At 39.8% G+C, this 16,611-nt stretch overlaps 1 protein-coding gene across 5 annotated transcripts in view; it reads right to left on the bottom strand.

The window, feature by feature from the left end:
- znf618 (zinc finger protein 618) overlaps positions 1 to 16,611 on the bottom strand; it is an 84,778-nt gene that overhangs the window by 41,951 nt on the left and 26,216 nt on the right. For 4 of the 5 annotated variants that reach the window (XM_047017388.1, XM_047017391.1, XM_047017390.1 and 1 more), the window contains exon 8: positions 9,437 to 9,517. The exons of the other annotated variant lie outside the window; for it this stretch is intronic. In XM_047017388.1, coding sequence (XP_046873344.1) covers positions 9,437 to 9,517 — 81 coding nt within the window. The remainder of the gene's footprint in view (positions 1 to 9,436; positions 9,518 to 16,611) is intronic. 5 annotated transcript variants of the gene reach the window in all.

The raw sequence follows: 16,611 nt of genomic DNA, 5'->3' as shown, positions 1-16,611 counted from the left end.
TAACTAGTTACATGTTATCAGCCTGGCCTTTGCCTGTGGTGTTTCTGCAGCTGTCTTGCTGTTTTAGGTATCTCCCAGAAGTTAACAAGATACTAACCTGATGTTCTACTATAGGTAATCACAAGCAGGTTTGTGACGTTAGTGACTTCTGTGACTGTGGCTAGCTAGTTACCGTTAGCTTCAATTATGCCTAAACGAGATACAAGCAACGCAATCGGGACCAAAAATGTACACAGACTTTATAGTGCAGAATAAATTAATAATAATAACAATTATTCCATTTTAACAACTTGTGTTGGGAAATTGTAGGGTGTGCTTGCTTGCAGATGGATCCGTTTATAGAACTGTAATTTTTACAACTGATATTTCTGTATATTTTATATAAAAAGTAGGGCTGTGAAAAATAACGCGTTAACGCGTTATGATTAAATTACAGGATTAATTCGTTATTTTTGTTTAACGCATTTAACGTAATATACCCACAATTCCACCCAATCTGCAACTTCTGTTCGTGTTCCAAAAAAACTAAGATGCAACATCAAATAAACCCAAAGTGATATGCACACTGCCGGAAGACGTTATCGCTCAGGATAAGAGCGTCTGCTAAATGACTGAATGCTTAATGAATGTCATCGTTTCACCGAAGCAATACCAGCCTTAAGTAACCTACACCATCTCAACGCGAAGCATGCGTTGGTCGGCAAGGGGAGTTCAAGTAGAATATATCCACCCTCACTGAACAGCGTAAGGCCCTCACTTAGTCTGCCTGTGAAAAGGTGACTAGCACAGTTGCCAAATGTATTGCAAAAAGCTGTAGACCGATTGATATTGTTGAGGACGAGGGGTTCACCAAAATTTTTGCGAGTGGCAACGGGTGACTCGAGCATCAAGGTACCGCAAAATCGAGGACGCACACTAATGACAAAAATTCTGAAAATCGGTAATATGTAATTAATCATGATTAATCCACAGAAACCTGTGATTAATTTGATAAAAAATGTTAATCATTTCACAGCCCTAATAAAAAGGACTACTTATTATTTATGAAGATTGCATAGATTTAAAAGCATACATTTGTTGCTGCTCTTTACAATTCAAAACACTAAAAGTTAAGTGTAGAATAAAACGGTTGTCTAATTTCCCCTGCAAGAGGGAATAGTGATAAGCTATAGCCTCAGTTGAAAAGTTGGATCAAATTAAGACATTGGGCAATACGGTGTAAAAATTTTCCTAACCTCTATGACTGTAACATCAACTTACGTTTAGTGATATTTTCAAGTTTTTAGCCTACTAACATTGCATTCATTCATTAGGAACCCCCTTTGAAACAAGCTGAACCCCCTTTGAAACAAGCTATTCAAACAACGTTGTCACCAGCAGTATTTCAAATGGAATCGCGATTCAAACAGTACCATCTGCAAACTGAAAATATGCCCCCAAAAATTTAAATAAGCAGGACATTTGTTTATGGGGAAATGGCAAATTCACTGAGGGGATTGTTTGAATGCACCAGAAATGAAAAACCTTTCTTTTGACAATGACATTAAGTTTAGGCTGTGGCATTTAAGACAGCGACACACAAGCTCGAGTTTAAATACATTATTTAATGTGACATACTGTACATGCAAGTTGTAAATTGCTTTTACAACGATACAATACTTGCTGTGCAACAGTCTTACTAGCACATCTATGCACGTTGTATCTATGTGTCGTTGCTAACATGTGCTGACGTTGTGACGTTAGCTAACACTATGTTCCCTTTGTGCACACAAGGCACTTTTTGCCACAAAAACGTTGTAAGCTCCTAAACCGTGCAACGGAACGTAAATAAAAATACAAGCAACGCAATCACTAACAAGACAAACCTTTTGACACCGGCGTTGTCTATGTAGTCCAAATATTGAGGGATCCTTAGGGGAAGGAAAATAAATGATAATAATAATAAATAAATTAAAAAATATATATAGAGAGAGAACAATGGTTGTGCTTGCCGAAGGCTTGAGCACACCCAATAAACATATAGGAGAGAGAATATAGGTTGTGCTTTTCTAAAGGCAGGTACACCCAATAAATATAGCTGCAAGCATCAATGGCGGATTCCTCCTCAACACTGAGAACCATTTTAAAATGGACATGATACAGTCATGTATTTCATACATGTACACAACGGGTCAAGACAATTGGAGCATTGGCTGATTTCAAGCAATTTTTTTGATTCTTCACAAATTGTGACTGTAAAGAAAACATTTAGTCAACTGACTAAATGTAAATGTAAAGGAAAATCCGTGCTGCGGACAGTATGGGCTCTTGAGACTTTTTTGTTCCGCATGAGCAGTAAGGCATGCTTACCAATTTTCAGACAGTGAAGGTGACAACTTTGAGGTGTGGTCTGAAGGGCTACTTATGCTCTGGTCAGGCCCATGCTTTTTTATAAGTGTAAGGCCGAATCCCAATACTCCCCCTTACCCCTTCCCCTTAATTTACCCCTAGCCCTTGGCCCTTGAAAGTAAGGGGTAAGGGCTACATGGCCCTAGGAAATGGGACGCCACTTGGTTACAGGTACGTAATCTAGCACGTATCGATATCTCCAAAGCAAGTAGTGTTATGCACTGTTATTAAACGGAATTCGGTGCTAATGGAGTTTACTTAGAACTGTAGACATGCTAGTCAAAGAAATGCGGGACTGTTGTGCAATTCAGAACTGTAACATTACCGTACCAAACTAGCGATTATTTGAAACGTTTCAATTAGGAAAATGTTTGCAAATATATATGTTCATGACTGTATATAACACAAAACAAGACTGTCATAATTTTTTTATCAATTAATTAAGACGAAAATATACATTTATCGGACTCTCTGGATGATTTGGTCGCCATTGTTGCCGGTCGCGCAGTTTTCACATAGCCCTAGGTTTCAAGTAAGCTCCCGATCTTACTTGGTTTTAAGGGGTGTACACCCCTTAGTCTCCAAGCTTGTGGACCTGGGACTAAGCACCTCCCTCTGCAAGTGGATCTTCCACTTCCTGACGGGGAGGCCACAGGTGGTGAGAATCGGTGACCGCACTTCATCTGTACTGATCACCAACACAGGCACCCCCCAGGGCTGTGTGCTCAGCCCTCTCCTGTTCTCCTTGTTCACCCACGACTGTGCGGCTACGCACAGCTCCAACCTCCTCGTTAAGTTTGCTGACGACACAACCATCGTGGGCCTCATCTCTGACAGTGACGAGTCAGGCTACAGAGAGGAGGTTGACACCCTGACATCATGGTGTCAGGACAACAACCTCTCTCTTAACATCAGCAAGACCAAGGAGATGATTGTGGACTTTAGGAGGCGGCAGGAGGAGGAGCATGCACCCCTATTCATCAATGGATCGGAAGTGGAGAAGGTCAGCTGCTTCAAGTTCCTCGGGGTGAACATCAGCAATGACCTCACCTGGTCTGTTCACACGGACAAGGTGGTCAAAACGGCCCGTAAGCGCCTCTTCTTCCTGAGGAGACTGAAGAAGTTTGGTATGGACTCAGTCATCCTTACTAACTTTTACAGATGCACTATAGAAAGCATTCTGACTGGTTGTATCACAGTGTGGTATGGGAGCTGCACAGACCGGGACCGCAAGGCCCTACGAAGTGTGGTCCGTTCTGCTGAGTTCATCATCGGCAGGAAGCTCCCAGCCCTACAGGACACCTACCACACACGTTGCCTTAGGAAAGCCAGCAGGATTCTAAGAGACTGTTCCCACCCATCCTTCAGTCTCTTTACCCCGTTGCCTTCTGGCAGGCGTTACCGCAGCATCCGGTCGCGCACACGCAGACTGGACAACAGTTTCTACCCAAGGGTCATCAGGCTTCTCAATGGACACTGATATGGACATTTTTACTGCACACTAGTCACTTATACACTGTCACTTTCAGCTACTGGTTGCTCTTTCAGTAACATTGCACTACTGTACCTCGCCACCAGGCTCCTGTTTGGTCATTGACAAAGTCACTGATCTGTAAATTTGCACTACTGCACTGTACTCCATTTAGGTTAGATTAGTTTATAGGGTTGTAACAGGTTTTTTTTTTTTTTTTTTTTTGTGTATTAGGGTTAGTATAGCGTACCATTTATTGTTATCTGTAATTTAGGAAGTTTTAGTGTTAGGGTTAGTATAGTCGTTTATTTATTGCTATCTGTATATTTAGGAAGTTCACTTATCTAAGCTCAGCATAGATGTAAATTTGTTCTGTGTACTTATATGTTATGTTATGCCAAGTGCTTGCGTTGTCTTGTCTTAAGAATTTCAGTGCCCAGTCTAACCTTGTGTTGCTCTGTGCACCTGACAAATAAAAGACTTGAACTTGAACTAGTCTTAGCCCTTCCCCTAGCTCCAAAAGAGTATTGGGACACCACTAGCTCTCACGGGAACGCGCAAAACTAAGGGGAAGGGGTAAGGGGAAGGGGTAAGGGGGAGTATTGGGATTCGGCCTAAGTCTAATCTTTAGTTTCAATGTAGCAAATAAGAAGAAAAAATTAACATGCTGTGTTTGTTTGATTAAACCTTATAGTTCTGGAGAAGAAGACCTTCTGTTTCTGTTAGCAGTAGCATTAGCTGTGGCCAAACTAGCCACAGAATGTTTTCAGTCAGCCCACTCTTCCCAGAAACCCTTGGATGTGTGTGTGTGTCCCCAAGCTTGCGCACATGTAAAGAGCCTCTGGAGTCAGTGAGCATTTGGATCGCATGCAAACTGTGGAGCAATGGAGACATCAACTATGAGAATCAACTAGCATAAATAAAAATTGATACCACTGCACCTTTTTCTTTCATTTAATAAAAAGTTGAGAAGGACAATTTTGAGTGAGGAATAGAAGGGTAAAATGTGCAGTGGCCTCTTAAATTGTACCCTTCTGTTCCTCACTCAAAATTGTCCATCTCAATTTTATTTTTAAAAGAAAAAAAATAGGCAGTTTTCCTTTTCTTGCATATTACAAAACTGTTAAAGAAGTCAATCAATATAATTAACAACATGTTTAGGATCACTAATACTCATTATTAGTTCTTGTTTACTTAAGCTTCCAGTTGAGTTGTGGGCGCGTCATAAATGATGTGTTTTGATTTGCATCATGGTGCAGCCGGTTTTCCCTGGGCTTCTTATTAGCGTGGATAAGGTGTCAATGGTCCTCTAATGATCGCTAGATTGCGCTTCTTGCACTCAGCCTAGGCAATGTCAGAAACTGAAGTGGCATTTATCCATCTGTGATTCATTTCTGTGTTGATAGTCGTTGACTATTTCATTCGAATGATTGTTGTCTAGCCCTTTAATCATTCCGAAAAATGTGTTTATTATAAAGGATGTCACACACTGTCACACATGTTAGACTAGATAGGGGGGTCCTCAGGGGAATGTCCTTGTACTTACTGTAAGTTGCTCTGAATAAGAGCGTCTGCTAAATGATTACATGTAAATATAATGTAAATGTAGACTGCAGATGGTCTATAAATGTGTAGCCCGACATCATCAACATTCTAATGTTGGCTGACACTGATCACGTCGTTGTCCCGAGTCAAAAGTATAAACACACAGGGACATTATAAACATTAAACGGTCTGATAGATCCAGTTATCCTGGCAAAATATGTATTGTTCATAATTTCTTACTGTTACATTGCAGGTCCCAGTATGGATCTCGGGTTATGCATGAGCAGTAGCGCACTGTGTGCAAACTGAATTCGCATTTGATTAATCAAATTGACGGCCTATCTATTACAACCAGAAGGTTGTAGACTAGATAGACAGATAGACTGTTATAACATTGTCATAACAGAAGCAATCTCTACCCCCATTTCCAAACTCCATTCAGTAGGCTATCTTAATAGCGCAGTTACTATAGAAGTCGATCAGCCAATAATAGATGTAATATTTCGTATGTAGGCTGTTTGTCTGTACAAAGTGCGATATTCCATCCCCCCTCCTAATCACCAGGTAGTTAATCGGCAGATTGGTGTCGGGTCAAGTAATAATAAGACTCAAAATAACCTCAGGCATTGCATTGTGGACAGGATTAATTTATCTTTGTTTGACCTGGTAAACCGTGAATACATCTTTTGGGCTGTTTGGAAGGTGAAATATCCGAACCCCTTTTAATAATTGATCAGGTAGTGTATCAATGGATTTGGTCCCTCAAGTTTCGTTCAACGTATAGTCTACTCAAGTCAACTCAAGTTGAATGCATCAACATTCCAAGCATTCCAATGCTTACACAACTCTTTCACCACCTCAAGAATCCTTTAGCTTTCTAAGGCTGTAAAATACTAAGAGAGTCGGGAGATTTCCCGAACGGCCGGTCAAACGGCCGTGGCATAATGCAAAAACTAAATACATATTATAATAATATATGGTCGTGGGCCGGTCTGCGTTTCAAAGTCCAGGGCCGTTTTTCAATCCCAGTCCAGGCCTGTTTACAAGATATAGGCTTTTACCATTACAATTACTGTTGAGTGATTGAAGCAATGATTGAACAAACGTTCTAATCAAATAGTCACTGACTATCAATACGGATATGAATGACAGATTGACAAAGGCCAGTTCAGTTTCTGACCTTGCTGCATGCAAGAAGCACCATCTAGCGATCATTGGGGGCCATTGACCCCCTAACCGCGTTATAAGTATCCTAGGGAAAACCAGCTGAACCGTGATGCAAATCAAATCTGATCACGCATGACACGCCCACAACTCTAACTATTTTTGGCCCAGGCGGCCCACACCCACCATGACTTGTCAGACACATTCCCTGCAGACAGTCCTTAAAATGTGCGTGCATTACCGCAATAATATGAGCTGCCTAGTGTTATGCTTTCATGTGATGGTTTTGGATCCTTCAAGAAGGGTTCAAGACTTATCTGTTGATCTTACACTTAAATCATTAATTAATTTGTAGAGTTATGATTTGTATATTTATGGTATAAAATAATATATACAAATTGATATTTGATATTGTATTTTTATTATTACTATGTTGCTTAATATTGGCTTAACAACTTTTAGAACAGTTTATTGTTCATTTTAATTATTTTAAGATTCATATGTTGTGGCTTTGGACAAAAGTGTCAAATACAATACAGGAACACACACACAGCCTCCCTCCCTTCCAGAGTCCTTTCCTGAGTTAACTTCGCCTACTCCTTACCACGTCAACTACTCTTTCTTCCATCTTTTCCTCACTCGCTCCCATGGCCCTGTCATGGTCACGCTCCTCCTCCTCGGCTTCTTCCCTGACCCTCTCAGTATATTTCTGCCTCTCTGAGCCAGCTACCTCTCCTCCTTCCTGTAAAGGTGCTGATGTGGCAGCAGCTAAAGCCCCTCCAAACATGTTCGAACTTTTTGCACATTTTGTGGCATTCGCCTGTAGATCTTTTTCTCCCTTAACGGTTCTGCGCTTTGGTGGTCATTTCTCCATTTAAGCGATGCTAAACTTTAACGATTCTAAACCAGCATACGCATTATCCATAAATAACATTTAAAAAGGCCTATAAATTATATCTACGATTCGGCCCAAAAATGCGTCGGCCAACCGGGCATATGCCCGATATGCCAGATGGCCAGTCCAGCACCGACTGGAAGCTTAGGTAAACAAGAACTTTACCATACTATAATAGAAAACTATATACTATATACTATAAAAAAAACTCCAACAGACCAGGACTGTAACAAGATCCTCTCACATGAATTTTTTAACAAAACTCTTTGTTCAAAACATTTTCGGCTCCTACCGGAAAATACAGAATTTTCATCAGATTGTGTCACATTTATGCATGCACTTTCATCACTTGCTGCAACTGTGTCGGCATTTCATACGGACTCAAAACCTTGCATGGGCATGGAGTCAGATGGCTGAGCGGTTAGGGAATCAGGCTATTTCTCAGAAGGTTGCTGGTTTGATTCCCGGCTGTGAAAAATTACATTGTGTCCTGAAAAGGCACTGCTTCCTACTTGCCTAGGGGGAATGTCCCTGTACTTATTGTAAGTCGCTCTGGATAAGGGCGTCTGCTAAATGACTAAATGTAAACTGCTCATTGACCTTTGCAGATTCTCATATCATTTTATTTGATAAAACTGGAATTCTGTGAAGTAACATATTCATTTTTGTAGGAAATTTCTTATTTTAATTTGTGCAGTTTGAACCCAGAAGTACATTTAAACCGAGAAGTAATGCATGGTACAGTCGGTGTACTCTCTCTTTTTCTTGTAAGGCTGCACTGCTATTTAAAAAAATATTTTGACAATAGCTTATAGCGGAGCTTATGTTCACATATTATTTGAATTGAAATCTGCTTCATCACCTAATGCTATCCAGTTTACCCAGCAGTGTGGGAGTATTAAACTTTGTATATATCTTCATAGCACACTTTCTGGCAGAGAGGGTGGTGGAGTGCCAAGTATCTCACTTAGCAGTGAGAGACACTGCCAAGAGTTATAGAGCTTCTTTTGAGAACATTTTCCATGATTGAAAATGAGTATTTAGTATAACGTGTGCAGGGCATGACATTAGCACCCGCCAAATGCGGGTAGAATTTGGCTGTGGCAGGTAAAGCAGTCACTCTTACTAGCCACTTTGGCAGGTGGAATTCTACATATCTCTCGCTATAAGATTTTTTATTGTAGTCTTCTCAAAACAAAATAATAAACTAATTGCAGGGTTCTCAAGCCTCACGCATTGACAGTGAGACACGCATTTCAACCAGAACGTATCGTTTCCCCCTGTGTTAAACAGTCTCGGCCACCGTACGTTCGTTGCTAAGCAACATAGACGCGCGAACACACGTGAAAGCTCGTCTCGTGGGGCTTTTGATAAAACTGGAGGATCCTGCTCAGTGCAAGGCAAGGATGTGGCGGTAGGCTACATAACTGGTGTAGGAAAACCCGGAGGGCAGACAAAAAAGAGAAAAACTGGTGATGAAAGTAAATGAAAATAAAGACTAAAATAATCGTGTTGTTTATAAATATTTAACTGGACCAAAAAAATTCTGGTTAGTTTATATATTTTCAATACATCTTTTCAACCCGTTATATGCAATGAGCTAACGCTACTCTTTGTCTTAATCGGTTGCATACTTTCATACAAAAGGAGCTTTACACACTTATAAGAGCTGAAGATTTGGCGACACATAGCCTACATTTTATGTTGTCTTGATTTTGGGTGTTTACAATGGTAATTTACATTTGAAAAGATTGTAAATTTAGTTCTTCAAGTAAATTGTAGCAAACCGTAGTCAACTTAGTCAAACGTAATTTCCCACAGCAAAATTGTGGCTAGTGAAATTGGTGAGTGGCTAGTAACCACTAGCCACAGTGGCTGGTGAGCAAAAATTTTAATGTCAAGCGCTGAACATATGTTAATACAGAGACAGGAGACATTTTTGGTCCCATTTGAAGGCCTTATGTTTTTCTTACCCATTTGACTGGAGTTGTATTTGTTGGTGTCAATGGTCCCACGCTGCATCAACCTTTGTTTTTTAATTTCAAATGAGCGACCTATTCGGAAGAAGGTGGTCAGAATAACAAGTAATGAAGATTGTTCTAGTGGTTTACTTACCTACTATTGCAAAAATATGTTATTTATCCAATAAAACATGTTTGATATATTGGCCCCCTTTCTTAAATATGAGCAAAGAAGGCTATGAAAATTTGTCTTTATTTTTAACCTTTTGATCTTTTTTTTTTATCACAAAAATGTGCTGCTCTCATTGACATCAAACAATTGCAAACACAACTCAGGTTTATCTAACACCAGAAATATTTGATATCTATATGTGTGGTAGTGATGTTACGCTCGAAACCGGGCTCATAAAGCGAAGCAATTTTTACAGATACAAACGTGTCAAGCGTGGCTTTAAATGGGCAAAAAACACGTGATCATCCGTCGAAGCTACGGACGCCACATTAGCAGCTGACAGTGTCGTGCTACAGGACATACATCTCTCTCTAGTTGACAACATTTTGGCGGCCTTCATATGTGGCCATCCCTTTCCCAGTTGCACAAGCATGTCCCAAAACATTAGCCCCTGGTCTACATTATCAGTAATCATTTATTCATTTAGCATACTTCCTCTAAACTTTAGTGATTGATTCCTTACTTTTGAGTTTAAAGAAAGGAATCAATCACACAATCTCTTAGCCTGTAGGACAGGGCTCTTACCACTAAGCCATAGGACTCAACCTAGTTGAAGATTTGAATAATGTTATCAGAACCTAAAACTAACCTAACTTATTGACCCTTTGCGAAAACACAGACAAGTTTTGTTAGGGGGCTATATTTATATTTACACACATCTATATATATATATATACACACATATATATATATATATATTCGAAAGGTCGATACCGCTATATATATATATATATATATTCGAAAGGTCGATACCGCTTCATGAGCCCGGTTTCGAGCGTAACATCACTACCACACATATAGATATATATATATATATATATATATATATATATATATATTAGTGGTGGGCATAGATTTGTTATTTTTAATCTAGATTAATTTCACTGTAATCTTGAAATTAATCTAGATTAATCTATATTGAAAGGGCTCATTTGAATTACACTGAAGGCATTCAGAATATGATAATATAATACGGGTTTCTCAAGCCAGGTGAACGAGGAGATTAGTTAGCTTGGCTGATAGAGCTGTGCTAACGGGCTTGCCTCGGTTGCACTCAAACAGTAGTTTGACGACGACTCTTCCCCTGTGCTACATCCGTGCTTGGCCCGGCATATACCGCATTAGCTAAGGGATGCTTTGCGTTTAGGTGGTATTTGAGACTGGAAGAACTCGTACAGTAAACTAATTCCGCATCGCACAAGGTGCAAACAACCTTAGTCTTGTCGAGGTTTCCATTGGGAAGCTTCTTAAAAATACATTTTCCCTGAAGCAAACCCGGCGGCTTCATATCTGCATCCATGTTAGCAGGTCACGTTTGATGTGGTAATTTCATACACAAGGCATACACACAGTTCGAAGACTCGCCCCCTACAGCACGGCTAGGTTGGCTGTACATCCACGCTAAAATATCAAGGTTAAAGTCATCATAGCTTGCGTAGTATAGACCCAGCTCCGAACCCAACTTTGAAAATAGATTAACGGTGATATTTTTTTAATCGCCCTATAAGAGTCTCACGTTAACGCAGCACGTTAACACAGATAACGGCCCACCACTAATATGTGTTTTGAATACAAGGAAGGTTTGAGAGAGAAATTCAAAATCGTTTCAAAGTATATATGGCGGCACCCTATTGTCGTCACGGCCTCACTTTGGGAAAGCATGCCCTAGTTGGCACATTGTAGGGGAGACTGTAGGGCACAGTATCTAATTTTGTCTTCTGGAAAGGGTACCATGACAATTCTTATGTCATGACATAGTGGGAACAGTCATTTTAATCGTAAAATGCCAATAAATGCATATACTAATAAATACAAATAAATGCATTTTGCATAGATACACACATGGGCAAAACGAATCATAGGCTATTATGTGACATTGATAGTTTGCAACAATTTTCCTAATGGTAGACTAAATAATTTTTGAATATAATAGTTAGGCCTAATAAAAGGAGATGACTGCATGGGGGGTTTGTGATGAACACTGGATTCATAATAGTGTAACGGATCGTTCATATAGGCTTATCATTTATAATCATTTGAGACACGGACAGACAACCGTATTTTTCTTGTGGCTGTACAGCTTATATTTTGAAGCGGCTTATAACCCGGTTTTAGAACAAAAAAGTGTCTTTGTCCCAAGATCTCTACAGACGTGCAACTAATTGAATGCTCAACACTTGAACGGGGGCTTATTACTTGAAAGAGGATTTATTTACTGTGTCGTCTCAGTTACACTATCAGGGCTTGGAAATATAGTGACTTGCTAAAGTAGGCAAATGGCTAGTAGAACATGACAATTCATAATCATTTCAATAAATCAAACAGCTGCAAGACCCAGTAAAATTGTAAATACATAACAGGGAGTCAGGTGGCTGAGCGGTGAGGGAGTTGGGTTAATAATCTGAAGGTTGGCAGTTCGATTCCCGGTCGGTGCACATGACGTTGTGTCCTTGGGCAAGGCACTTCACCCTACTTGCCTCGGGGAGAATGTCCCTGTACTTACTGTAAGTCGCTCTGGATAAGAGCGTCTGCTAAATGACTAAATGTCTAAATGTAATGTAATATACAGCTAACAAACCAATGTTAGCTAGCATTGCTAAGGACATTAGCTAATTCAATTTGGGTAGGCTATCCTCAGGATTGACAATATCAAAAATAATTTTGTAGACATAACAATGGATTTTGTCACGCATGGACATACAATCCACAACCGAAGTGTGTTACGGCATGCTGTAAGATCGCCTATACTCGTGCATTGCTTGGTTCTCGTAGTGCGGCATTTATTCCAGGGCGGGTTATAATCCGATTTACAAACACAAAGCTCCCATTCTGGTGGGGTTTAAAGAAAATGCGGCTTGTTTCCAGAAAATATGGTACAGGCCTCCGTGACTCCTTGAGGCGGCCAGCCACAATTTATTGTCTCCACTCTCTTCACGCACACATTTTTCCTTCACAATTAAAGTCACCCTTTTCCATACCCTGCCTAAGATAATAACAGGCCACTCAATAAAATAGCCTACAATAGTATTTCTGAAATATTGAGAGGTATAGATGAGTAAATGAGTATTTTACAACTTCTTACATCTGGCTGCAATGAATGCCCATATTCTGTACAGATTGCGTGAATGTAACAGTAAGCTAAATTAAATTAATTATTGAACTCTAAGTATCTGAATTGAATGCTTGGAATGTTGGGTGGTTGAGTAGACAACGTTGAAATGAACTGTTGAGAACAAATCCATTGATACACTATGCCCGGGGTTCCAAACATTTCATCCCACGCACCCTAAATTAATGGAGCCAGTGACTCGCGACCCCCGCATGCTAATGTATGCACATTCTGTGTTTGATGTGATGCTAGTTTCGGAGTTCGATAGTTAATGCGAGTGTGCGTAGCTCACGTGCCAATTTTTTGGGCCTTTATTTGAGTGCAAAATCGTTTTTTAACTTTGTGTAAAATAAACACAGCCGTTTTTCAATTGGTAGAACCTTGTCTAGTGAAGTTTTTTGTCCCTTAATTTTTCAGCCCCACCCTTACGTTTCTAAGTCTGGTTTTCCATAGTTATTCTTCTCTCGGTGTTCCCAATGGCCAGTCCGCTACTGTGCTGTGCCACAGTGGTGGATTTTCAAGTCATATTATTTTAGATTCTCATGCTGTCAAAGGGTGCTGCAGCAACCTCAGCACCACTAGTTCCCACGGCCATGGTATTCCCTCTCCACTAAAATCCAAAACTCAGCCAGTGTCTTGGCTGAGAACGCTGCCTTTAACGTTCGGTCGCTTGACAGTTCAACTAACGCATCCTCCTGGTCGGATGCCAGATGGTTAGCCGTACTTACAGTGAATGGAAAATCAAAAGGCTGATAGCTTTTTTATTTGCATGCATTAATTTAACTACTATTTTTAACTTGTTAACATTTTGGCTAAAATATGCTATTTCTAATTGTTTTAAAATGTTCCTTGATTTCTGGAAATCATTTCATGACCCCCCATTTGGGAATGTGAAAGACATTTTGGGCCTATGTACAATGAATGTGTTTTAAGAAAAGTTTACAGTTGGCTAAGAAGCTTGATACAATTAATGTTGATTCAACTCAATTTGGTAGAGATGCCATTTGCAGTTTTATGACACCTAACTAGGAGACGTGAAGTCTAGAGACGGGATGTCTGGGTGACCTGGGAAAGTTCTTGTCACCTGGGGGGAAGAAGCAGTTGGTCTGAAGACAATGTGGATTCAACTGTGTTGTTCTAAGGAGTTAACCAATGATAGAAAAGATTTGTTATAGCTGCATGTGTGTAGGATGGACCAATGACTTTTGAACTGTCGTATCTATAAAATGGTCTGTTGACGAATGTTTTGGGGGGGTTTAGCGCCATCAGCTGGGTAGTGCTGGTGGGCTGGATTCTCCCGGTTCCATTCTTCAATGCTAGATGGAGCTGTATGGAATTGTCTTTGCGTTATTGTCTTATGTTTGTGTGTAGATGATGTTATGTTGATAACGTTATTATGTTTACTTCACCTTTCAACTTAAACGATTGATTCTCTCAAAAACTTCCACGACAAGAACCACTGCACTATGCAATCGATCGTTACATGGGGGATGGGATATCGCACCTTTCAAACAGCCTGAAAGATGCATTCAAGGTTTACCAACTCAAAAAAGATCCTGTGCAAAATGTAATGACTGAGATTAGCCTATTTATTCTGTTCAGTCTGTGATGGAAAGTGAACCAAATGTATTCAAAATTATCTGTCTGGCTAGTTGTAGTAGAGAGGCCACCGACTTGATTGATCAAATGCTACTTTTGTTTTACACATAATGCGCTTCTGGTCTTGCATAACCCACTATCCACACTTGGAACTGGACTCCCAATGTTACACTAATAGCCTACAAACAACCACAATAGACATTCTCAACCAGTGTGATATTATCCACTGCCTATTATGCACTGCCCATCTTGTCATTCCGAAACTTGTTAAATTTAATAGGTTAAACATCAACATGTAGGCTAACATAAAGTAACTCTATAGCCTAGAATTTAATTAATTACACTTGGCTCTCTGTTTTGCAATATCCTACTTGGACCGTGTCCTGACAAGAAATGAAGAACATTTGTTTTGCCAGGATAACTGGATCTAATTAGACCGTTTAAAGTTTATGATGTCCCTGTGTGTTATATATACTATTGACTGGGGACAACAATGCGATCAGTCAGCTTACTATAAAATGTTGTTAATGTTGGGCTACTATAGACCAACTGCAGTCTAACCCGCAACATGTGTGACATCCTGACTCTGTGAAACTAACCTGCTCGCTAGCAGGTTTTCCATGCCAAACTCTGCGTTTCTACCGATCCCCTCCTACTTCCCGAGCTTGCTAGCATTGGCAGACATGGGATATCTTTTCCTGGTTCAGCCGAGCGATCTCTAACTAAATTTAATTCGCTTAGTTATACGCTGGGAGACGATTTTAAGACTGCGATTTGATGTGCTTTAATTCCCTGATGAATACCTAAGTTAACGTTACCGTTTCCCAGAATGGTCAAATTAAGGTTAAATAATATAATCATTTAATCATATTGCAAATGAATTAAATCAATGAAGGTCAACTCTTCCTACTCTACCATGATTATTGTAAACCAAAGACAGAAAGCAAGAGGTGAGGAAGAAGGAGTAGGACAAGCCAGAGCTGAGGAAAAGGTCTCAGGAGATCAAGAATCCACAGAACAAGGCTTCACAATTCCTTTTATACCCAAGAACAACTACAATCACACCACAATCTTGACCCTTACTTATCAACATGACTAGCAATGCAACAGTAAGTTACACAATGATGTGTGAAAGCCATCAATTTGAGACTCCATCCAGTAACTCCAGTAAGCCTTATTATTCTGCCCTAAGTACACCATCTCTTGGTCAAAATAGAAATTCTGAAAATTCTACAATTAATATGCATAGAGGTTATTGTTACTACTATTAGCATCACCTGGGACCATGCATCCTCCTGTAACTGGTGTTCCAGTAAATCTTTTTCAAGATTAGCCTTTATTCTTCTACCCTTAATAGGCCTACACCATCTCTTGGTCAGTTTTTGACACTTTCTTCATGAGATGCAATTTGTACAACTCATTTACTTGTAACTGGCAATACATGAGATTACATTACATTTCACAGTTCCACATGTGTAATTCACCTGCCATTAAATGAACATCTCACTATATACAGCATCAATGCTCTGTTGTCAGAATGTGCAAATCTTTTTTATAGTCATTATTCTCATAATGTCAGTGAAACTGACAATTCCACACAAGCCTGTAAATAAAAGTACATGGAAAGAGAACTATCAGTAGCTACCATTCATAATTCGCTGCATCCATTTCTGCAGCAGCAGTCATTAATGTCTCTTTCTCATCTTAATCATCATCATCCTTTGATGAAAAGCATTCTGTTGGGGAAAACTGGTACTACAAGTTGAAAAAGGCACCAATTAATATTTAGACTTTGTATCATGTCGAATATGATTAAAACCATAGTGACGTCGAGGCTACACTCACAAGTGTATAGCCTAAGTAAAATATGCAATACCTGTTAGAAGTATGTTTTTATATTTGATAAAACATTGAACATGCTATTTTATAAGTCCACCACCTTTTCCAATATTAACGGACAGTGGGGTTAACAATGTATGGACTGGCTATTGCCTTCAAATGTATGCATTGACTCGGCAGCAATTGTCTCCCACGCCACTTGTATACGCTGCTACAGCTGTGTTGCTTTTTTCCGGAATATGTGCTCGACCATAAACACAAAATAAAACTTGAATCTGCAGTTTGGTGAAGTAGGACGTTTTTTGTCGCCGGGTGCCATGGTGGATCCTAGTATTGGAACTCCATTGATGCTGGCTTTTAATAGTTCTCATGCCCATGCTAAACTCTGAGTCGACATACTCAGAGTTG

This window comes from Hypomesus transpacificus, unplaced genomic scaffold, assembly GCF_021917145.1.
Source record: "Hypomesus transpacificus isolate Combined female unplaced genomic scaffold, fHypTra1 scaffold_55, whole genome shotgun sequence".
In the NCBI taxonomy this organism is placed as follows: Eukaryota; Metazoa; Chordata; class Actinopteri; order Osmeriformes; family Osmeridae; genus Hypomesus; species Hypomesus transpacificus.
Note: the sequence above shows the minus strand (reverse complement) of the source record. Positions and strands in the feature narration are given on the sequence as shown.